Source organism: Anabrus simplex, chromosome 1 (genome assembly GCF_040414725.1).
Source record: "Anabrus simplex isolate iqAnaSimp1 chromosome 1, ASM4041472v1, whole genome shotgun sequence".
In the NCBI taxonomy this organism is placed as follows: Eukaryota; Metazoa; Arthropoda; class Insecta; order Orthoptera; family Tettigoniidae; genus Anabrus; species Anabrus simplex.
Genome location: NC_090265.1, coordinates 799,651,665 through 799,677,981, shown reverse-complemented (window position 1 = coordinate 799,677,981; position 26,317 = coordinate 799,651,665). Strand labels below are relative to the sequence as shown.

The 26,317-nt window shown below is 38.9% G+C and overlaps 1 protein-coding gene across 8 annotated transcripts in view; it reads right to left on the bottom strand.

Moving 5' to 3' along the window:
• LOC136873612 (deubiquitinase DESI2) overlaps positions 1–26,317 on the bottom strand; it is a 148,727-nt gene that overhangs the window by 40,296 nt on the left and 82,114 nt on the right. For all 8 annotated transcript variants that reach the window (XM_067146717.2, XM_067146714.2, XM_067146733.2 and 5 more), the window contains exons 3-5: positions 24,063–24,135; positions 23,825–23,918; positions 2,570–2,711 (exon numbers count right to left, since the gene is read on the bottom strand). In XM_067146717.2, coding sequence (XP_067002818.1) covers positions 2,570–2,711; positions 23,825–23,918; positions 24,063–24,135 — 309 coding nt within the window. The remainder of the gene's footprint in view (positions 1–2,569; positions 2,712–23,824; positions 23,919–24,062; positions 24,136–26,317) is intronic.

Sequence of the window (26,317 nt, the reverse complement as noted above, 5' to 3'; positions counted from 1 at the left end):
ATGTTCTTTATTATTGGCGGCAGAAATTTGTTAGCACAAAAGCTACATAAACAATGTCGCTGATATATGGAAACAGATCTTTAAGAATATTTTTCAAGATTTTAAAAATGTTCACCCTCAGTTTGCATCTTTCAAATGAATTTGCGCACTTGCTACACTCTGAGTTTGTAACACTTCATCTTCTGTAAATCTCCCATTGTGAAGGAAAGGTGGCATAACAAGTAAAGAATGAGGTGACTGTTTTAATACCTGGGAATCCTTTGTCGGCTAATATAACGTCCCCTTCACGCAAAAGATTTAGGAAGCCTGAATTGTTAACAATAAAAGTATCACTAGTTTTCCACCAAAACAAGGGGAAACAAAAACAATAGTTCAATTTAGGGCCACAGCTAATAAAAATTTAAATGTATAACATGACTTGTACGAAGAATACATGTAAAATCTCTCACACGCTGATGACCTACAGATATATATACACAGCAAACCCGAAAACCTACTCAGAAACACGTCATCTGAATGAAGACTTGATGACCATAGATATATAGGCCAGAAATCATGGATTAAAATTAAACCCATCAAAATCCCAGGCAATAATTATTGGTTACCCTAAATTACTTTGCAAACTCAATCAAACAGCGTTACCACAGTTGTCCATAGAATGAGCAAGACACTTTCTTATGGGGCTGATTGATCGAAAATCATGTAATGAAAGGTAATGAACTTACGACTGTATGTAAGAATACATATAGTATTTTGTACTGCATAAAGAATAAAGCCAATCTTTCGATTAACTTCATTGATAACTGCAGGCCAAGCTCCCGTGAATAATAGCGGCAAGCATGGACACCGCAGTAATGCAGTACCTCACAACATCCGACAGCAGCTCGCTTTGAAATGTCGTTAAGATGCGGACTTTTAATCTTTGCAGTTAATTCCTCGCAAGTACTACACACATCAATTTGAGGACGTCCAACACACATCAATTTGAGGACGTCCAAATCTATAGTCATAATTTTCGTAGAAGTACTTTCTATAAAAGTCATATTTTACCTTACTGGCAAGATTGGGATGTTGTTTACAAAAGAGTTCATACATAGCTTTTAAATGAAGATTTACTTGCATTGTACTAGAATAACTAGGGGGGACGTTCATGAAATGGGCCCAAAATGTCAATTTTCAATTTATTTATTTAATAGTAGAACTCATTGACAATATGTTCCCAAAGTTTCAAGGATGAAATTGCATCCGAACTGCCTGAAAGATAATAATTGAATGTGTGACGCGACCTTACTGCCACGCCCACTTTTGAAGTATTACTTCAATACTAGCTCGGTGAAGAACGATTCCGTCGATGAACACATTAAAGAATCCACCAAAGTTTTCAAACAAAGTTCCCTCTCATCTACACTTAGCCGTTCAGTACATTTATGTTTACACGAGCAAACGCCACTATTTGACTTGGCAGGCACTGTAACACCTGTCCAAATACTTGTATACTCTTCACCATGAAGTCTTTTGTTTTTCTGCACTTCATAACTATATGTTTCTGGACGACGTATCCCTTTCTTCTTCTTTATAGGAGTAGCTACAATGTCACTTTAGATGTGGATGAAGACATTATAGCACTAGCCTAAACACCAAACACGTAGCAAAATAAGCCTAGCAGTCACAATGCTTTCCAACAAAAAACATGACATCACATAAGAACGACCGAACTAACGCGCTTTTAAAACATTCACGGTAGGTTAAGAAATCAATTAAAAGAGAATTATAAACTCATACTTCACAGATTAAACACAAAACAAAAGTGTGACGAACTGCATAAAATGAGGTATAAACTGCAAACAGAACAGGAGATAGACATACCAGCTGTTAGAGAGCGCGACCACAGCGGTGGACGAGCTCGGTATCAGTTTGAAGAAGGAAACAAAACCGGGATATGTTCCCTTCTTCCAACTGACGAATATTTCCAGGGCCAATTACACCAGTACTTGAGTAGTTTTTGTTCCCTTTTTATAGCTAAGAATGAGTGTCTATATGTTAACACCCGTCTGGCACCAAAAAAAAAAAAAGAAAATTTAAAAAATCGATTTTTTGGCACTTGTTCCCTTCTTCAAACTGCTGATTCATATATCGTCTTTATTATTCCACTGAATACTAAGCATTCATTGATATGAAAGGAATTTCAAGATAAGTTCTGAAACATACAAATTAAAAAGTTATCACTATCAAGAAGTAGCAGGATGCTTTGAATGTATTTTAAGAAGTAATGGGATGCTAGCCCACCCCACCTCGAGCACTAAAATCCAAACTCGTGTTTTCGCATTCCTCGAGGTGGTGCAGCTCTTTTCAGGCACACCCCCAATGAAGGTGAGCTGCAGGTAGCTTTTTAACCATTCTTAAATATCTGGGAGTAATGAGGATCGATACATTACAGAAGCGGACTTCAAGCACTCACTATATTACATGTTTGGAATAGTATTTCTACAAGGGTCTTGAGGCTCTCAAAAATATCATTTCAAAATATATTTATTCCACCCAACAAGAAATATAAAATCTACATATTTACCAGAGAAAATGAACCTGAGAAGTGGTTGCAGTTCTTATTCATCAAGTGGTATCTGTCACCTCTGAAGTCCTTCCCAAGTTCTGCAACGATTCGCTTGACATCATCTTCAGTGAAGTCCGTGTGACCCAGATGAACCGACTGCCTGAAATAATTTCAGAACAATTAAAACATTTTAAATATAAAGGACCAATGATAGCTTACCAAAAGAAGAAATATATCAGTCATCATAAGCTGAGGGACATCACAATGAAGGAAGAAAAGTATAGTGTAGTTAAAGAAAGAAAAATATAGTGCAGATAGAATGGAGTTGTTGCTACTAGAGGTGTACATGAATTGACAACCTGATAAATCAGCATCATGACCTAAACTAATATTACCAGGCAAACTGGCCGTGCGGTAAGGGGCGCCCAGCTGTGAGCTTCCATCCGGGTGACAGTGGGTTTGAACCCACTATCAATTAAGCCCCCAGCCGCTTCCTTCCCACTCCTAGCCCTTTCCTATCCAATTGTCACCGTAAGACCCATCTGTGTCGTTGCGACATAAAGCAAGTTGTTAAAAAAAAAAAAAAAAGGGGGAAAAAACTAAGATTGGTTTTCAACAGATGATTTATCCCCACTCATTGCCAGAAAGGTATCTGTCATCATCAGTATCATTGTACAGTTCCAGTTTGCTGGGTACTGTTAATGAGCCTCTTTCACTTCTTCCTGTCCATATACATCTTGCCATGGAGAACATCATCCACTGTCCATCCTCTGGTAATTAGATCAACCTTGATCATGTCCATCCACCGGGTTTTAGATCTTCCTGCAGGTCTTTGTACCGCCTCAAAATAATTTTATTTTTCGTCAGATAATACTTCGCTATACTCTTAATACCAAACATGTATCGGTCCTCATAAGAAGTTCATAATATAATATATGCTCGGGCAACAACTAGCTTCCAGAAGTAATTTGTGAGCTTTCAGAAGCATTATTATTCAAGCAATAATACTGCTTAAACAGTGACACCTGGCAGAAAAACATGTTGTCCTCTTAACCAAGTTTGCAAGGACTGTTTGTGATCACCAGTATACGTAAGTGCCTTTTAACAATATCGTAATTATAAAGAATTTATTCCTGAATTCTTAATATATGGAAAGTTACAGAGGTGAAAATAACAGTACTGCATTCTGTAGGGTAAAACCAATCATGCTGCAGGTGTATAAGAGGAAGTTGGGACCAGGTGGAAAGAAGAGGTACAACCCTATTTATGTTGAAAATGCTGTCCATGAGGTGAAGTATACGGGTAACCTCCAAGAAATTTTCTGTACCATATACAACTCTAAATGGCATATTATATGGAAGATACAAGCACAAAATAGGAAGGCAACCAGCCTTCGCAAGATGAAGAAAAACAGCTGGTGGAGTGTTTAGTGAAGTGGGTTCTCACTAACGAATCCAGATATATGGGGCTTGATTGAAGATTATTTAAACCACATGGGGAAAGTTGAGTCCTGGTTCAAAGATAATTGTACTGGACCAGAGAGGCTGAAAAAATTCATCCTCAGTCAGCATCATGAAATATCTGTGAGAAAGGGACAAATGTCGAGGAGAGCCGAGCTACAGTAGCGTGACACCATCAGAATGTATTTTAGTAACTTACTTGCTTCCATAATGTGTCTAGTCATCTCTCCCTTAATATGATAAGACTATGTCAGGAGCACGATATTACTGTAGGTTTATTATGCCAGCCCCGTGAATTGGTTTTTATTTTTTCCACTCCTTGAAATTGGCGTGGATGCAAGTGCTGGAAAAGTGGAAAAATATAACGTGGCATTCATGTCTCCTGAAATCAGCCTTCGAAAAGATTGGCCTGTCGTCTACTGCTAATGTCATCGGTGGGTTTCAGAAAACTGGGACTGTGCGCCTAAATCCTGATCAAGTTTTGGAACAAATCCCAGAAAGTTTTAGCTGATAGTTCCTTAACCGAGACAAACTGGACCACTTCCAATTGTCGATCTTCTGAAAGAGCCACGATTCAGTGAACCAGCAGCAAACGTTGTGCGGAGGAGAGGAAAGAGGCTGGACGTATCCCGAGGAAAAAGTGTTGTAGTGAGCGACTTTCAGCTAGACAAAGATAGAGGTGGAAATCATGGTGAAGATGGTGGTGAGGCGAGCTATCATAATGCCTGCATCCTGGATATACATAATAATATATCAGTTGCAGTTCCTGAGAAAATGAAGCAAACAACTTTATGCTAGTTCAATTCCCATCCAACAAACTGCAGAGATGATATACCAGCAGAGTTGAGGAGATGATTCGTGGTGATAACTATGAAATGAGCTTCATGAAAAACTCAATTTGAAGTATAATTACCATTTCTCTTCCACTGTTCTCGAAATGCAAAATGTAACAAAATGTAACAAGGATATCGGCATGGAAGATACATTTTTTTACTGGTGCTGATGATTTTCACATTCAGTTTCAAGTTTCATTGCTCCTGACCTCTCAAAAAATCCAATTAGTTCAAACTATTATTATTCGGATTTTGATATTGATTCATTGTTGTTCATTATGTATTTTAGTAATTTGACGTCCCTAATGCTCATTTTCTTTATAAAACTGTCATTCTATACAATTTTAGTGTAATTTTGCTGTCTCTAATGAAATATAAATGAAGGTATTTGCTTCCTATAAAACTGTTTAGTACCAAACACAGTAGAGTCTCCTTAATCCGAACTAATTGGGACCAGAATCTGTTCGGATAATGAAATTTTCGGATTAACCGGAAAATATTTTCTATTAATAATGTTATTGTTTTTAGTCCCAATAACTACTTTTATGGTTACGGAGACACCTAGGTGCCGGGATTTTCTCCCGCAGGAGTTCTTTTACGTGCCAGTAAATCTACTTGCATGAGGCTGACGTATTTGAGCACCTTCAAATACCACCAGACTGAACCAGGGTTGAACCTACCAAGTTGGGGTCAGAAGGCCAGCACCTCAACCGTCTGAGGAAAATGGTTTCTACAAAACAGTACAGTACAGTACATAATGTAATTTGAAATTTAATAGTTCTGCCGCTCTCTCAGTGGTAGCGCTGCAGAACGTGAACATGTGACTCACCGCAGCATGCCACAGTTGTGATGGTCTCTGGGTGATTCTGCCTCCCCAGTTAGCTGCTGGCTTTGTCTCAGCTTCTTAGCAGCGCTATACTGTGATAAATTTGATTAGGTTAAGGCTTGAAAATGGCAAGCAAACAAAAGCACAGATCTTGTATTCTTAAAGAAAAACTTGAAGTGCTTAAACAGTTGGATAAGGGTGACAGTGCATCAAAATTATCTGTTGAGTTTGGTGTTGGAAAAGCTACAATTTCCGACTGGAAGAGAAACCATTCTAAAATCAAACAGTTTTGTACAGCATCGTCAACAGACATCCTTAAAATGCGCCAAACATCAAAAGTGTCCAAATTCGATAAATTTGATGAAACGCTTTATTTATGGTTTTCACAGGAGAGGCAAAAGAGTACTCCATTAAGTGGACCTCTTGTTCAAGAAAAGGTGCGTCATTTAAATACATTACTGAATGGAGATGTTTCATTCACTGCCAGTACTGGATTGGTTCGATAGATGGAAGAAAAACGGGAAAACAGTTATCAGGTGATTATGCCACTGCAGAAGATTATATCAGGGAATTTAATGACTTGGTAGCATCAGGAAATTATTCACCACAACAAGTGTATAACGCCGATGAAATTTCAAGGCCCTTCCCAGTAAAAACCTTGCATCTGTGGAGGAGTCTCGTGCACCTGGGTTTAAGATGAGTAAGGAACATGTTACTGTATTAGCATGTAGTAATGCTGCACGAATAAATAAATTGCCCCTAATGCTTATCGGCAAATTAGCAAAACCAAGGGCATTTAAAAACTGTAACATACACACACTTCCAATTTACTACAGAAATCAAAGAAAGGCATGGAGGGATGCACAACTTTTCAAGGAATGGTTTGAAAAACAGTTTGTTCCCTCGGTAAAAAGTTTTAGTTTAAAAAGTGGTTTGCCTTCTCGAGCATTGCTCTTAATTGACAATGCTTCATCGCACCCAGCAGTGAGTGGATTAACTTGCGGTGAAATAAGAGCAATTTTCTTGCCTCCTAATGTTATGTCGATATTGCAGCCAATGGACCAGGGTGTTCTGCAAAATGTAAAACTTGTGTATAAACGGAAACTTCTCAGGTACGTGATTGAGAATGACAGTTCACTTACTATTCTTCAAAAACTGAAGAACTTGAATGTAAAGGACGGGGTTTACTATGCAGCAGAGGCACGGGAGGGTGTAAGTGAGCAGTTCATGAGGAAAACGTGGAAGAAATTGTGGCCGAGTCTCGCATTCATCGAGAGTCCAGCGGAAGAGTCTGCAAATGTCAATCTCCTTGAAATCATTCTACAACTTCCTGGGTGTGAGGAAGCCAATGAAAATGACATTGGCGAGTGGATGGAAACTGACTGTCATCAATTACAAAGAGACCAAGAAATTGTAGCTATGGTGGAGAAAGAACTTGCCGTGCGCTACGTCGAGTAACACTCCGTTGCTACGCCCACTAATGTGATGTTTATGAGACGCTGGTTTAATACTGCATCTTCGAGTAGGTTCCAATCACTACAGCAAAAGAAACTAACAGACTTTGTAAAGATAAACGACCAGTGATTGATGGTTTATGATGTGTAATTATGTTTACATTAAGGGGGGACGTGCATGAAATACATATGCAAATATAATCATTCACCAAATCCACAATTTGTAAGGTACATAACTGAAATTTAGTACAGAGGTTAAGAATGGTTAAATACATCTCTTCACTATTTTTCATAACTTAAGCAAAATTAAATTGAAGCGTTTTGCAATTATAAATTTAAGACCCCGTGATCAACAAAGGTACCATTTTCTCATACACTTCTCAACAAATTGTCAGGAAAATTGTACAGTGTAACCTCAATATGTATAGACACAACAACACAGAAGCATTTTTAAATAAAATGATATTTAATTAATTTCAGTTTACAAAATAAAAAAATATCCCTAAAAAATCAATATTTTTTCTTGTATATCTCGGCGTACATGAATGATATTAAAATTTGGCCCTGTGTGTATGTTTGTTATACACACAGCAATGGGGATGCCAAAAATCATGGCTCTCTCTCTCCCAGTTTCTGAGAAAGGTGTACTTTAATAACGGAAATGGTGATTCTGAGAAAATGCACTTTGAAGTTGATCTTACTTTTTCCTTGCAATTCTGTTTATTAAAACGCTCCAGGTGCCTGCTGCCATTTCTTGATGGATACAGTACTTTTGTATCCATCTCTTGGCACAGGCCAGAGTAAAATGTAGCTTCCACCGAAGTCCCAGTCTCATCCATGGCTGTGACAATATGGAAGCAGCTGGGGTATGGGTGGTGCTGAGTAATGACATTCAGAGCACGACTAGTGCAACTGAGTGCTATGAAAGGTGTTGCTCATAGGGTCAGTCGTGCTGCAATAGCACTTGCTGACCCAGTGAGGAAAGCAATGGCAAACTACCTCACTCCTCGTCTTGCCTAGTACGCCTCATTGTGGGCTGCCATTGGTTTTTGCGGTTTCCTTATAACCGCATAACCTTTGGTGGTGCTATTTGAGGATCCAACCAGCCTCTGGGCTGATGACCTAACAGACACAGACAAAAGGCTCCAGAACTGTACTGAGTGTCCTCCTTTCCTTCAAGACTTCTCTTTTGGTTTCTTGTTTTCTGCCTTCTTTGCTTTACCAGGTCTTCAACTGACTTTTCAGCTGCAGAGAGGCGCTGTAAATCTTTTTTTCTCAAAATGTCTCGAGTGAAAATTCCTACCTTACAGCCCATTCTCTCCAATACCTTCATCCTCACTAAGTTTCCGCCATTAAATACAAGAAGTGTAGCAATTCTGACAACTGTAGCAGGTGAAAATGTGGTTTTAGGGCATCACTTCCTTACGAGTAAATGCATTACTTTGTCAATTTTATATATTTTTCATCTAAACAGTGTTATGTGGCTGAAGATGTTGATAATATACGAAACATGTACCACTTTTGACCATTAAAAATTGCCTTAAGCAATCATTGTATCGACTAGGTGGAAAATAAATAAATACTTAATTGTGAGACATCCGGTCAGCGGATTCACAGATAATTCAACGTCTTTCCTAACCAAGCCATTATCACGCCACACGGAACAGTTTACCATCATATACAGACCAATTTACAAAAAGTTATCAGAACATGGACAATGGAGTTCGCACAACAACTGTATTGTAGTAACATCAACAACAACGATGATAACTCGCAAATTTAGTTATTTCAATGTACATATACATAAATAAATTATTTACGGAGAATTTGGCGCGGACCGTACGAGGCAACACGAGATAGCTGTTGGACTGGCACCTAGACACGGACTACCCGACTGGTGTGAGACTGGATAGAAATGAATAGGACAGCAATAATCACATCTAATATGAATGGAATTTGTTTTAAATTACGATAGTAGATGGCAGAAGTGAATAAGAATAGTCAGACGTCTATAGGAAGATAACCCAGTTAAGAGGTTAATAAATGTTCATTCTTATCTCTTCTACAAGCGTGTTTGATGTCACTGTTCATTTTTTCCATTAGTCGTCCTTGTTGTTCTGGATCTGTAACTGTGAGCTGGATGTTAGGTCTCATTTCAACCAGTGCCAAAGTTTCATCTGTCATCCAATATTGTTGCTTCACTATGGTGTTCATCCTTGGGACCTTGCTCGCTGCATCTGTGATCCATTCTTCAATTCTCTCCCAAGCCATATCAAATTTCCCTCTAGGTCAGGCGGTCCAGTGCTTCGGAGTATTTATTGGAAAGTAATTGGCTCAGGGGCTGTTAACATTTTCGACTTTATTTTGACCACTGGTTTGCTCAGTTTGATTCTAAGGTAGGCCCAGAGTAGGCGATGACCCGATCCGCAATCGGCACTAGGTTTTGTTTTCACATTATGGAAGGAAGTTCTCCATCTTTTATTGACAAGGATGTAATCAATTTGGTTCTTAAAATGCTTATTCGGGAAGGTCCACGTAAACAGACGACGTTTGTGGTGTTTAAACATGGTATTCATAATGGAAAGACTGTTGTCGGTTGCAAACTGTATCAACCGATTGCCTCGCTCATTGCGTGCACCCAGGCCATACTGTCCTACAGTTTCTCGCAAGTGGTTGCCCATCGAGGTGGTTCCTACTTTTGCATTGAAGTCTCTCAATATGATGGTAGTACCTCTTGGTTCAAGTGATGCTATAGGACCTTCCCAAGGAAGGGGAATTGCGGGAGTGATTAACGACGAGAATATAGCAGCAACCGGAGAAATATATCCAGGAGCTTCTATCAGCAGGGTTGTGGAAAACGTAGAAGCAGCAACTAGGAACTTCGGGAGCGGCGATGCAGTGCTTATCATCGGTGGGACGAACGACGTAGCTCGCGACGACGCCAAGAATGTAAGATCACAACTTAAGCATACACTAGGGAAGCTGACCCACACTAACGTTTTTGTAGTGAACGTGCCCCACAGGCATGATTTGAGTAGAGATTCGTGTGTGAACATTGAAGTGGACAAGGTCAATACAGATATTGTTAAAATTTGTAAACATTTTCGGAATACTCAGGTTATTGAATGCAGCAGTTTTGAGAGATACTGTTATACAAAACATGGCCTCCATCTAAACAATTCAGGTAAACGAAAGATAGGAAATATTGTTCTAGATTTTATTAATCTTAAGATATGTACTGTAAAACAGGCAACTCCCTTGAGTTATAATACTGACCAGGAAAACTAGCAGAAAGAGCCAGCTATACTTCAAGCTGGCTCAGTCAACTAGAAAAAGAAACTCAGGATAGTAAGGAATTTCAAGTTACCCAATTGCAACAGTCAAGTTTTAGGGAGGAAGGGGGTCTGAGATTGCTCTTGGTAAACTGTCAAAGTGTAGTAAATAAACAATTAAAATTCGGTACATTGATGGAATCTTATGAGACTGATGTGGTGATAGGAGTGGAATCGTGGTTGAAAGAAGGGGTGGGTAATAGAGAAGTATTTCCAGAAGGGTACACAGTCTATCGTAGAGACCGAGGAGATAAAAAGGGAGGGGGGGGTGATTATTCTGGTGAAGGAAACTTACTGTTCACATGAATGGTTTACCGATGAAAGGGATGAAATATTAGGGATAAAATTAGTGTGTGATAATATGAAGGAGGTGGGAATTATAGGAACATACAGGCCTGGAAGAGAGGAAAGAGACATGGAAATCTTTGAAAAAATAATAGATTATACTTGTAAAAACAATAATAATGATATGGTAATAATTGGGGGAGATCTAAATTTGCCTGAAGTTGAATGGAAAGGAGCTGCAAGCGAAGCCCATGAACAGAAACTGGCAAATAAGTTAATTTGGGAGGGAGGATTTACACAAGTAGTACAAGAACCGACTCGTCTCAATAACTTACTAGATGTATTCTTGGTTAAACCATGGGAAATTGTTGATAAAACTGAGGTAATTGAAGGAATAGGAGACCATAAGGCTGTAATAATGGATGTAGGACTCGTACCAAAAAGGCTTAATAAGAGTGTTACACAAGACAAGAAATTGTACAGAAAAACTAAAGTTGATGAATTTGGGACTTACCTTAACTCACAATTCAGTTGTTGGATAAGTGAAGGGAGTAACGTGGATACACTTTGGGCTAAATTTAAAGGAATTATTTGGGAAGGAGAGAAGAGATTTGTACCTGTTAAGAAGGGTAAAATGACCTCAGACCCTGTTTATTATACAAGGGAAATAAGAAAATTAAAAAGAAAATGTAGAATAGTAAACAGGAAAATCAAAGAGGGTAGGGAGAGTAGAGAAACTAGAAAACAGCTAATGAGGGAACTGAATAGAGTGAAAAAGGAAGCAAAAGAGAATTATATGAATGGCATACTTCAAGAGGGTAATGACCACAAAGGGAAATGGAAAAAGCTGTATTCATATATCAGGAATCAAAAAGGAAAAGGAATCCAAATTCCTACAATGGTGGGAGAAGGGGGTGAACACTATTTAACAGATACTGAGAAAGCAAACCTATTTAGTAGGGAATTTAGAGATTCAGTAGATGATTGTCAAGAGTTGGAAACCGAAACAGAAGATAGAGAGGGAGAGAGACAGAGGGAAACAAGAAGCTTCTCATTCACAAACGAAGATATTTTCAGAGAAATCCAACTGCTTCAGCAAGGAAAAGCAGCAGGGAGTGATCAAATTACTGGGGAGGTATTAAAGACAATGGGGTGGTACATAGTGCCTTATTTAAAATTTCTCTTTGACTATGTCATAAATAATAGTGTAATACCAAAGGAATGGAAGGAATCTATAATAATACCAATTTATAAAGGAAAGGGTGATAAAAGGAAACCAGAGAACTACAGACCAATCAGCCTGACCAGTATAGTTTGTAAAATTCTGGAGAGTTTAATATCGAAGTACATCAGAGGGATATGTGATGATAAAAATTGGTTCATGAGGAGCCAGTATGGATTTAGAAAGAAATTTTCTTGTGAGGCACAACTGGTGGGATTTCAGCAGGACATATCAGATCAGTTGGATTCAGGAGGCCAGTTAGATTGCATAGCCATAGATCTTTCCAAAGCCTTTGATAGAGTGGAACATGGAATATTATTAAAGAAATTGGAGGGAATAGGATTGGACGTAAGGGTTACACGTTGGATAAAAGCATTTCTAAATTCAAGGGTTCAGAAAGTCAAAGTAGGAAATAATGTATCTCAGGAAGAGAAAGTTTGGAAGGGAATTGCGCAGGGTAGTATAATCGGTCCGTTACTTTTCTTAATATACGCAAATGATTTAGGGAACAATATAACATCAAAAATAAGATTGTATGCAGATGACATAATTGTTTATAGAGAAATAAACAACATTGAGGATTGTTCAGAATTACAAAGGGACCTTGAAAGTATCCAACAATGGGTTGAAGAAAATAATATGAAGGTTAATGGAGGCAAATCAACTGTTACAACTTTTACAAACAGGAGCTTTAAAACTGAATTTGAATATACTTTGGATGAGGTAGTTATCCCAAAAAATGGCAAGTGCAAATACTTAGGTGTGAGATTTGAAAGTAATTTGCACTGGAAGGGTCATGTTGATGACATTGTTGGGAAAGCATACAGATCATTACATGTCATAATGAGGCTACTTAAAGGATGCAACAAAGAATTAAAAGAAAAAAGTTACTTGAGTATGGTTCGTCCATTATTGGAATATGCAAACAGTGTTTGGGATCCTCACCAAGAATACCTAATAAAAGAAATAGATAGTGTGCAGAGGAAAGCAGCAAGATTTGTAACAGGGGATTTCAGGAGAAAGAGTAGTGTATCAGAAATGTTAAAGGAACTTGGGTGGGAAACTTTAAGTAAGAGAAGGGAGAAAACTAGACTTACAGGATTATATAGAGCCTATACAGGAGAAGAAGCATGGGGAGATATCCGTGAGAGGCTTCAGTTGGAAAATAATTATATCGGCAGGACTGACCACAAATATAAAATTAGAAGGAATTTTAGCAGAAGCGATTGGGGTAAATTTTCATTCATTGGGAAGGGTGTGAAGGAGTGGAACAGTTTACCAGGGGTAGTGTTTGATCCTTTTCCAAAATCTGTACAGATATTCAAGAAGAGAATAAACAGCAACAGAGAAAATAAATGAAATGTTAGAGGGCATTCGACCAGTGCAGGTTATTGTATATAAAAAAATGTGTGTGAATAAATTAATTCCATCCCCTGGTCTAAGGAGTTTGGACAGCCAAAGTAGGGGACTGCCTGTAGGGGTGAAGTACAGTGGGGACTTCGAGGGCCCTGGGACCGCTACGGTAGCTGTGAAGGCCCTTCAGGAACTCTGAAAAGTGGTGGCAAAAGGGGCTCTGGTTAAGACGCAGCAGGTCGTTATGCTACTTAGGACCCAGAACGGGTAAAAAAAAAAAAAAAAGTAAATAAATAAATGCAATGTAAATATTAATGTTATACCAGTTGTATAGTATCATTTGAAGTAATTCCACATACTGTATATCAGTTGACTATATTTGTAAGTAGGACAGGATATATTATAAGTAGAATTTTGTAAACAATATAAATTTATTAAGGATGAGCTGTGTGTTTAATAGAAAACATTGTTAGCGTAAATTGTATAATATTGTATTATTATTTATTATTATTATTTACATATTTTACGCCCACATTGGAGCACTGAAATCAATACATTTGAGTTAATTTCTTCTTCTTCTTCTCCCAGAACTTTTTCATCCTCTCCGACCTGGAAGCCCTTTGTGTGTCCGATATAGTATATTGTTTCCGTTCAACTGCTTTTAGTTTGAGACTTATGCTTTTGTTCTTCAAAATCCTCTTCTCTTTTCTGTCTTTGATTTGTTGCCGAGTTATACCCAATTCTTCCAAATCGTCCTGAACTTCTTTGAACCAATTATTATTGATTTTATTCTTCAAAAAGTAATCGAATAGTTGTTTCAATATCCTGGTGTCTGCTAATCTTGATATGTGACAGAAAAAGGAAATTCTTCTTTTACGCATTGTAGATATTATTGATTCACATTCACGATAGACAATGTTGTTAGGCAACAATCTCCACTGTCCATCAACTTGGTGTTTTTTATTAATAATTGTTCTAAGAATTCTTCTCTCAGTTTTCTGTAATTTGTCTGTTGTAGATTTTACATTTAATTTGAATAAAGTTTCACTAGCATAGGTTGCCTCTGGTTTAACTATGGAATTATAGTGTTTCAGCTTAGCGTTTATCGAAAGAGATTTTTTTTTATAGGTTGGCCAGGTAAGTCTTTGTGCTTGTTTAAATTTAGTTGTTCTGTGTTCTATTGCTTCTTTTTCATTTGTGTTCCATGTTATTATTTCCCCAAGATATTTGAATTTCTGAACAATTTTAATCTCTTTATTACTGTTCAGCTGAATAACTGGTAAATCAACTTTAAAAGTTGGCATCATTTCTGTTTTTTCAAATGAAATTTGTAATCCCATTTTTTTAGCTATAATTTCTAGTTGTTCAATTTGAAATTTAGCCTCTTCTATTGTATTTGCAAGTAATGCTAAATCGTCCGCAAAAGCAAGGCAGTTGAGTTTAATATTTCTACCGATCTTGATAGTTGGTTGGCATTTCTTGTTCCATTCACGCATAACCTTCTCCAATGCACAATTAAATAACAATGGTGAAAGTCCGTCTCCTTGTCGAAGTCCAGTTCTTATAGTGAATGATTCTGATAATTCACCTCTAAATTTAACTTTTGCCTTCGTATTTTTAAAAGTCATATTAATGAGGTTAACAAGTTTTTGATGTAAGCCAAATTCTTTAAGGCTTTTTAATAATGAGTCACGATGAATACTGTCGTATGCTTTTTTAAAATCTACAAACGTGATGACCAGACCCTTACTTCGAACTCTTTGGTGCTTCATTATCCATTTAAACTAATGATTTGATCTGGACAGCTTCTACCTGGTCGAAATCCTCCCTGATATTCTCCAAGTTCTTGGTCGAGTTGTTCTTGGATTCTTGTGTATATAATCTTGGATAAAATCTTGTATGTAATATCAAGTAAGGATATCCCCCGATAATTATTTGGATCGGAGCGATCACCTTTCTTGTGCAGCGGGTGGATTATCGCTGTATTCCATTCCTCAGGAAGCTTCTCCGTGTTCCAAATATCAATGATGTATTTATGTAGGTTTTGAATAGTCTGATCATTAGCATTCTTCCATATTTCTGCTACTATTTGATTCTCTCCTGCTGCTTTGTAGTTTTTAAGTGCATTAATTGCCGTTTTCACTTCATTGTAAACTGGTGGTATAATCTTTTGTAATGGAGTTTTATTTTTTGGTCCCAGGGCCCTCGAAGTCCCCACTGTACTTCACCCCTACAGGCAGTCCCCTACTTTGGCTGTCCAAACTCCTTAGACCAGGGGATGGAATTGTATTATAGGAAAAATTTTCTTCTCTTGTTAATTTAATATTTAGTGCTTGACAATAATGTATTTTAGTGTACCATTTGCCACCGAGGTAGACACCTCATTTGCAAATAAAGAGATTTTGATTTGATTTGATGTCTGCATAGAAGTCTTCGATCTCTAGGTCGTCTGCAGCGATGGTGGGTAGATATACCTGGATGAGATGTAGTTTATATGGTTTGGTGTTGAGAGTGAGGGTCAGCATTCTTTCATTTATAGGTCTGTATTCCTCAACATATTGGAATATACGCTTATCAACAAGAAACGCGACGCCATTCTGGCCTGTATCATTTGCCCCGGCGATGTATATTACATGGTCATCTGTTTCAAAATGCGCACAGCCCTTCCAGCGAGTTTCTGACAGTCCACAAATGTTGATTTGATGTTCCTTTAGTTCTCTTTCTAGTTTCCCGCTTAACCCGTTAAGTGGGGAGGTCATAAACGAGGACTTCCTGCATAGTGGGGAATCATTTTCAGTAAATTTTTTCTTTAAAAAAGAAATCGTTTTTGCCAACCTACACCCTCTTAAATATTCTATTATGTTAAAATTAGCATAAAGTTACACGTTGCGGTGTAAATTGCGCTATTATTTACAATTGAAACGATTTTTCAATCCATCCAGTGTCAGTGCAAAAAATGCATATGTGCCATTTCATATTTACTTCGATTCGGAGTATTATTTGTGTTGCTTACATTAATTCAACGTTGAAATACGTAACACACAAATAAAAAAGTATCAAATACTCCAAATAATACAGACACATTCACTCAAATATCACATTTTCCTGAAATAAAATAGAAAAATGTACTCACCACGTAGGCCTATAACTTGCCATTGAAGAGGGCAGCGAGTAATCCATGAGTTCATTCATCACAATTTTGTCACCACATTACACAAAATTACACTACACTGTTCAACACTATTTACACTCAATAGCTATAACAAATGACTGGAGAGAAAATTGAAAAGAACTATTTCAGGATGGTCACTGATAGTTGCCGGCACGCAGAATGTACAGCGGTCACCGAGTGTGGACTACGATCTTCTCAGATTCCCCGAGTATGGAACCTGAGACTCGCTGGCATATTTGCAATGCTCATACTTCAACCGTATGGTATAGCCTGAAGCAAGGAAAGGGGCACAAAGCGACATTGCATACTGCACAACAATACTGAGTGTCCCGCCGCTGGCCTTTCGCCACGCAAACAACGCATCTCTTATTTGCGTGCAGTCTTGACTTCGAGGCTGGATTGAAATCTGGAAAATGCCTTCCCGAGAATCGAGTTGACAAGTCAACGGGTGCGGGTCTCACTAATCGAACTGGCAAGGCTGCGTTAGGGGTAGCATTCGCATACTTTTGAAATAGTTTCTGCACAATTTGAATACGAAACTCCAGCTGAGTGAATTTACCACCGTGTTTCTTGTATATCACAAAAGCATTGAACACTGTTATATCCAGTAGGTGTCTAAAAATCTTGTGGTAATATTTCTTCATTCTTTTTCTCGCCATACTGTATGGCACGATACATTGGTCCGATAAGTCCACCCCTCCCATTGAGTCATTGTACTCAATACATACGACCGGCTTCTCTTTGGTTTCTCCTTTCTTGTTTAGAACAGTGCGCATTTCCGCGTCATGAATACTACTCAGCATGCAGACTTCTCTCTTGTCTTTCCACTTCAAGGCCATGAGTTTGTTTTTATAGGCAAAAGCCACCTCCCCTTTTTTCAGCTTTTTCCCCATGACGTCCTTCGGAAGATTTTTTCTGTTAGATTTTACAGTGCCGACAGCGTCTGTCTGAAACTCATTGAGCTGATCGAAGAGTTCCGGGCTACTGTAATAATTGTCTAGAGCTATGAGATATCCCTTATTTAGAAGAGGTTCGGCTAGGGCAAACACTACTTTCGAGGGCTTGGTATACTGAGAAATATTTACCCCACAAACCTCATTTACTAGCTCAGTTTCCTTGCCTGTGTACCACAGGATATTCCACACATATCCTGTTTTAGCCTCACACAATTTAAAAGATTCCATCCCGAAACGAGCTTTCTTCTTCGGAATGTACATTTTCCACCCCAAGCGACCTTTCCAAAGGAGTAAACTTTCATCAATTGATAGACGATCATCTGGTAAATAGGACATTTTAAATTTTGATACAAGAATGTCTAGAACTGGCTTCACTTTGTAGAATTTCAGTAGAAGGAAAAAACGTATCTCGGACATGGTCTCGTAAAAGACGGGCGTAGCAAACAATCTATTACGTGAAAAATAATGAGATAGCTTCGGCTTTTGAATTATACCCTGAAGAAGAAAGATCCCAAATAAAAGTTTTATTTCTTCCTTGTTAGTAGGAACCCAATCCCTCTCCCTACTTCTCCTTTTCATCTTAGCTGTTCCTATACTAGCTTGTATTGACTGCTGAGCGTACAGATTAGTTTGCTCTGCAATAAGTTCGCACAGTTCATCGTCAATGAAATGCTCATATATTTCGTCCGGTTCTTTTTTATTTAAAAGTTCGCCCTGAATTCCACTTTGATATGTAGCTGGAAATCGGGCTCTCCTACATCCCCTTACATCCCAGTCATTAGGCGGAATAGGAGGCAAATCGCTCTCACTTTCTGACTCGCTACTCTCATCGGAGCTCGAACTCGACACCTGTCCACGGCATCTAGGCAACAGGCCTACTCCGACGGAAGCACTCGTGCTTGGAGCATCTAATAGCGGGATAGTTTCACCATTACTATCTAAACTAGAATCACTGCAACTATCTTCCTCACTGAGCTCGAGAATATCCCGTATATCATCACTCGGAAGATCTACAATTCTTTTGGACATGTTGATTACAAATATGAAACGCTACATGTAGAATTAAAACAATAAATCACAAGATAAATGTGTATACCAACGAAACAGCTTATGAGAGCTGAAAACATTCACACCGAGACACGAAATACTACGCTCCGCGCGGCACACTGACTGAGCTTCTCGCCAAGCGCCACATAGGTTGTTCTTGCGCTACGCAGCTATGTAGCAGATAATAAGGGGATTCCTAGACGAGAACTGCTTAGATACACGAAGGTGAAAAAAATTCTGTCAGATGGCAGCACCTCTCGGAACATACGGAGAAAGTTTCAAACCTACCGCTTGTTTCGTAATGGAGATGAAAAATAAAAACTTTCCGCGCTTCACATGACGCGCGCCCACCATCGGACTCGCTCCAGCCGCGTCACCTGAAGCGAGCCCCACTCTACGGGTTAAGTAATCCTCTCTCATTCCATGTAGCTATTATTTTACCCTTGTGAAGTTGGTCTGCATTTGGTCGATCACTATCAGATTTACCGTGTGAGGCCTGATCGTTCACTTCTGCACGTCCAGTCGCACACTTCACATCGTTCGGCCCAGACCCAAACTGACGCCGATCGCTACTCAGATCGCGCAGCATACCAATATTCATTTTTTGACTCTGCATGATGCGCTCATGGGATGATAATCAGGTGGTTTCCCCTTGCCTTCCTGATCCTATGCTGTTGGCCATCCAGTGGCTCTTCTGCCTTTAGGGGCAGCTTCCCACCCCGAGGACAAAAGGGTGCCCTGGACCTCTACCTGTTCATCCGCCCTCCGAGGAGGCCGTTGGCATTTGGTAGATGGGGACCACTTATACCAGTGGTCATACGGTGGATGCAGTTTAACGTCATGCCTTAGTTCAAAAGGGCTGGCTCTTCCGACAGTTCTGCCTTACTGATGATCACCATCTCAGCCTTCAATGTCCTAGAGGTTTGCACAGGTAATATTGTGGCAGTGTGCAGAAAGAAGGTTCTGGATAATAGGACCCAGATGAATGCATATGAAAGCAATACAAGACCATTACATCCACTGCAATGGCACCCAGAAGAATAAACTTCATGTCATAGGCAATGCTGATGAGAACCTATATAGTGCCCATCCTCATGGTTTCCATGGCATACATGGTAAATATAATAAGATGGCTGACACTACGGTAAAAGATGGTTAACATATAACTGAGTGTCTCTCTACGTAGTGTTATCTATGGACTGAATTGTAGGAAAAACAAAATGGCTGACATTTAGGACACAAATGTACATAAATTGTGCCAAAAATCCACATTAAACTATATCAGATCCATTAAACAACACTAACATACACTCAATACACGTTACAATGTCACAAACACTGCCAGGAAATAATAGACGAAGCATAGTTCCTTCTTACAGATGGAGATTTGCTGCAGCAACACTACTCATGTCCACCTTCCATAAATACTACGTCTATGTTGGGAAAATATTGATAATATTAAACTAAGTTTCAGAAAAATTCATGAAAATTTGAACTGGAAAAATCCACTCAACACTTTGAAAACTGATAGCATTTACCCTCACTTCCTGGTATTTGATGCATATTTTCCCTCAAAATAATATACAGAAAAATGTTTTTATTGTTGCAGAAATTCAGCTGTCCACAGTCAGGCTACATTTGTGGCTTGAATATTTCCAGCAGATAGTACACGATATTGCAGAACTTCAATTAAGCATGAAACCTCTTTCTCAAGTACACATTTATTTAAGTGCATGAACTTAACAATAGAACACGTGAGAATCTCACATTCTTAGAACAGCGGTAAGGGGACATTTTGACACTTCATAAGATATGCTCAGAAACGTTCTAAATAGAAGACAGTAAGAGATGTATTTTCTTCTACCGTGTTTCCACAAATTTATTTTACACACAAAGACCTGACGTTAGTGCATGAACCTTTTATATTACTCATGGACACATGAATACTGTAATCACAAACAACTGCACCATGTTTCGGTTTCTCTAAGGAGCTTTCACAAAATTAACCAATTAAACACCTTTCCTTATTCAGTCGTCCGCGTTGTAACAATTGTACATTGTCAGAAATATTTTAAGAAAATTAAAAACACCCTAAACACATTTTTTACACACAACTTCTACTTTTCGTGCACATTTTCCGCACACTGCTTTGAGACTCTTGTTGCAGGCATCGCTAGATTTGTTGTCTTTACACAGACCAACTTAGCACTTCTTCCGGTTTTTAGATGGACATGGTCCTGCAGCCTACTGTTGTTGCCGCCCTTGCTCGTCCCACCTTGTTATTTCACTCGCCAGCTGGAGGATGAGCTTCTTCCGCTTTATCTCCCCAACGGTTACTTGCTTGTAAATGACCCAAGCATTGACAGTTGGTAGGTCTGGGATATTGTAAAAGACATGCATTGGCCACCTCCTGCATGCAGCCTTGGTGGTATATTTATTGAGTTCTTTCTGAGCGTTTGATTCTGTGTGTTGTTTCATTCGACGGACCATTGATTCACCAAAGAGAAGACGAAAGACACTAATGACAGAGTTATCTACTCTGCAGTAAGCATATGGGGTAAGACCTTCCCGCTCTTTCAGGATGTTAATTGCAGCCCGCCTTCCAGATGAGTTCAAATCCAAGACCTCCCACTCAGTTCCGTCTCATCTTTGCAGACAAAACACCCTGAGGCAGATATTTGGGGCGAGTCCAGAGCTCTTTTGATTTCCCCTGCTGATAATTCATCCTCTGTTTAATTATGATCTTCGTCCTCACTAATTTTGCGTGTCTCAAGCAAGAAATTACCATCCGAATTGGATAGTTCACTTTCAGACTCGACATCTGAATTTTCTAGCATGCGAGACTCTTCATCAGTAGAAAGACGATCGTAACACGACATGTCTGTAAGAAGAACACTTTCTAAATGATGAGATGAACACAATAATCCCCCTTAACTGGAGCATTCACCTAACAGTAAGAGTTCACCAATACTAATAATCCAGGCTGGGTTACACAATGACAATGCAAACTGCTGCATTGTAATAATTTTACAGGTGTCAAAAATAACCCCTACTACTGTCCAGGGCATGCCATATCAAAAAACTATGAAGATGTAAATATTTTTCTGAGTGCGATACATCACCGTAAACACGATGAAAAACGATGAAAAGTCAAAATATTTGAAGAGAAATTATACAAGAATGCGTATATTATTAAAGAAAAATCGAAGGCGAGTGTCATTTTGACCCCTTCCACTGTTCTAGTGTTAAACAATTTTCAGTTACTGACAGACTGGAGTTGATGGAGCTGAAATCATCTTCTCAAGGATCTTCTTGTGCAGAAAGCTATATCTGTTAGGAGGTAATTCAAAAGAATAATAAATATCATCAAATCAGCACACATCATGCTAGAAAACCATCCATTGGAAAGTGTGGGGAAAACTTTGCATACCTTTCTCAGGACACACTAGCCACAAAGGAGATGGCATACAAGCACAGTTTGTGTCGCTCTAGAGGCCGCATGGAGAACCATACCTGCAATCTGCTTTACGTCGCACCGACACAGATAGGTCTTATGGCGACAGTGAGATAAGAAAGGGCTACGAGGAGGAAGAAAGCGGCCGTGGCCTTAATTAAGGTACACCCCCAGCAATTGCCTGGTGTGAAAATGGGAACTATGCGTTAATAAAAAAATTAAGGCAACGATCATACGAAATTAAACATTATGATAATAAAATGGATTACTGCCACACCTGTAGATATCCATAAATGCAGCAAACTTTCTGATTATTTTTAAAATCTTCCTGTCGTGGAACTTCTGGCACTATGTGGGAACTTGATAGCATACCTAACCTAAACAGCGCGGTCTCTCTTATCTCATTTATAGCTGTTTAGGTAAATCCTAATGAGATAGATATGGAGAACAAGCATGAAATACACTTAAAAATAAGGATTTGGCTTTCAACAGCAGCAGTTATCCAAAGAACGCTTCTAGTCACTATGTGGTACATTCGGAAGTACAACTCGTAACCCACGACTGCAACGCTGCGAGCCTCTGCACACCCAGTGTTCATGCTCATATGCGGCGCTCAGTAATGTTGGTATAACCGCTCGCCCTTGCTCAGGCGTGAAAATGTAGTGTCGTACGCCTCTCGTACGGTCCTGCCGGACTCGGCAGCGGACAAAGTGGAGATGTGACGATGGATGGTGAAGGGACCCGATCCCTAGTGAAGGCACGCCCGGCCGGGTGAGAGCCCGTGCTCGGCGGCCTATGAAATTTTAGTTTGGCGGCCACTCGGCCGGCCAACGGAGCAAAGCAAGTCTGTGTTCCGCAGGCCGCACTCGTCGGCGGCGGGCTACGACGCTCGGTTTTGGCTCTCGAGCCAGCCAGCTCCCTGGTTGATCCTGCCAGTAGTCATATGCTTGTCTCAAAGATTAAGCCAAATTAAGGTGAAACCGCGAATGGCTCATTAAATCAGTTATGGTTCCTTAGATCGTACCACTTTACTTGGATAACTGTGGTGATTCTAGAGCTAATACATGCAAACAGAGTCCCGACCGGAAGTGGACGGGACGCTTTTATTAGATAAAAATCAATCGGTCGGCTCGTCCGGTCCGTTTGCCTTGGTGACTCTGAATAATTTTGGGCTGATCGCACGGTCCTCGTACCGGCGACACATCTTTCAAATGTCTGCCTTATCAACTGTTGATGGTAGGTTCTGCACCTACCATGGTTGTAACGGGTAACGGGGAATCAGGGTTCGATTCCGGAGAGGGATTGAATTGAGATTTTTTCATTTAGGTTATATGTTATTATTTCTCCAAGATATTTAAATTGAGTTACTATTTTGATTTTATTACCATTTATGGTAATTTCGTTTAGTTGTGTTGGTTTTTGGGGCATAATTTCCGTTTTTTCAAATGATATTTTGAGGTCAATTTTATTTGGAATGTTTTGAAGTTCTGATATCTGGGTTTTTGCTTCTTTTACGTCCACTGCTAGTAATGCTAAATTATTGGCGAAACCCACGCAATTTGTTTTGATTTTTCGGCCAATCTTTCTTTTTGGGGGCATTTCCTAAACCATTTCTAGAGCACAATTAAATAATAGTGGTGAGAGCCCACCTCCCTGCCATAGTCCAGTTTTAATTTCAAATGTCTTTGACTGTTCAAAACAAAACACACAAAAGAAACAACATTAAAAAAAGCATGTTGTAATGATTTTTTGAAAAAAAAAAGTTACAGTATGTTGCCAACCCTATACCTACAATTAGTAATGGGGGTTTAGGGATTAGGTTAAGGTTGCTGTCCCATGAAGATGAAACTTACCCAATTTCAATTGAAGTTAACAGTACCTGAACTGAAATTGCTCTCCTAGTTCCTCTGCATCTCTTGGGGCGATTTCAAAAATCCCAGAGAATGGAAAAGGATGACCACCATATGCATATTCTAAGGAATAACAATAAAACAACAACAATCAGGCTTCCCAGCAAGGAGTAGAAATGCAACAAGACATTTATTTGAACATGGACAGAAATATGTTTTGGAACATTCCAAATCATTAAAAGCATAACTTAATAAGCAATTTCATACCTGTGCCATATATTTCAACACCTGAATGGAAGACTCCTAGTCCCAGGGATGTTGTGTACTCGTTTATCCAATACTGAAAACAAAATATTAAAATGAAGTTAGCCCACTACACACACACACACACACACACACACACACACACACAAACAATCAAAAGCTCACACAAAAAACATCAGAATTACTGAAGGAAGGTCCAGATTCTCCACAAGTACCATAAAACGCAAGGATAAACACAGAAAACAATTCCATAACAACATAGGAATGCACACTGTGGCCTGGTTTAGGTCCAGAACTTTCTTCTTTGAACAGGGTGACCAACTGTTGAAGGGAAGAATGAGGGACAAGAGAGTCAATAAAGGGGCACATTCCACAATTTTGAGGGACAGCTACATCTTTAGCTGTGATTTTAAAATGACAAAACTTGTAACATTTTCAAAATCATTGTGTTGCCAGTTCCCCTCTCACTATACTTCCAATTTCCTTGTCCTGGAGATTTTCTATTCTTATCCATCTGCAGACAGACTTCACTTTATCTATCCTAGATTTAGTGCTACCTCACTGCAAATCAGATAGTGATCTATATCATCAAAAACATTCTTGGGATAAACATAGATTCCTAATGGATTTCCTGAATTCAAAGTCAGTTATGATATAGTATACTATGAATCGGATGCCCCAATCCTCCGATGTGTAACCTTATACATGTATCATAAATTAACAACTGCTATTCCCATTCTACCACAGGAATCCCATGAAAACTTCCTGTTCTAGTTTTTATATCTTCCCCATATTTACTCATTACCTGTTCATATCCTTCAGTCCTATTACTAATTCTTGCAATGAAATCGCCCTTTAGTACCACCCTATCCTTGCTGCTGAGCACTACTACCATCCCACGTTGTGCTTCATAAAACTCGTCTACTTCATCCTCATCTGTTTCGTCAGTAAACAAAACAAAGTTGATTCTCATTCCAATACCTACAATCATGAAATCTATCCACATCATTTTACAATGACATGCCTAACAGAAATGTTGTTGCATTCTATATTTCATGGGATATGTCACAATTTATTAGTTTTGAGAAAAAATTCTTAAAATTCTGTTTGAAACCCAAAATGTAGTTGAGGAATATAAATAAGTTGAATTTTGTCTACAGATACCTAATAACATTCACAACAATGGGATAAAGTGTCTAATAAATTCCAAGTAAATTCAGGTAGTCAGGGAGCCAAACAACACAAGGTGTCACATAAATTATGACTTAACACACTTTGCACAACCAAATTTAGTAATATAATGCAATCCTGTTCAATAATATGGATATGAATTAGCTTAATTAATATTACCATCTCCAGTATTAATACAGATGTTATTTACATAACTTACTCATAATTTATTCATACGTATTTGATCAAATACAGTTCACCTCACAAAAGGTCACATTTTGTTGACAGTAACATTATTTTCACATTAACATTGTGTTCTCCATTGTCACCATCATTGAGGGTCTAGGGGTGAAAGACTCTTGCTGCGCTTGCCAAGGGAATCTCCTTGTAGACATCGTGGAAAACTAGCAAGATAAACTGGAGAAGATCCACTAAATCATTGTTTTTGCAGAGATGGGAACTGGACCATTATAAGTTACATGTAGCTTTAGGGTGACGCTTACCCCCACATAAAAAAAAAAAAAAAAAAAAGAGACCTCTTCAAATTCACTGGCATCAAGTTTTGCTTTATAATGAAGGGTGCTCATGTCACTTTGGTCAAAATGTAACCATTTCACTTCGCTCCAGTCGAGATGATCTCCATTTATGTTCACCTTTGTATTGCAGAGGATCTCCCAAAAGCACTGCAAAATCCAAAATGTCCTTTACGATAAAAGGCTTTATCTTGGCAAACTGCCTAATCAGTTGGGTCCAGTTCGTTAGAGTGATTAATTCTTCCACTGAACCTCTTCTTTGCTTTTTCAGTCATATTGTGATCACAATCACATTCCATATGGTATGGCCAGGGACTAGGAATTTATGATCAATGGTCTGCAGCACTTCAGAATCTTGCAAAACCATTATACACACCACTGCAACGTAACTGTTTTGTTTTGCCCAGTGCATGTATCCGAAAACATTGTAATATGGTTTTACTTCCAGCTTCAAGTTATTAAAAAGAAACTCATACAAACAGGAGCTGACATCATTTGCACCCCTCCCGGTGACTGGATCATGTGACATGAAGCAATAACACTGGCCTTCATCAC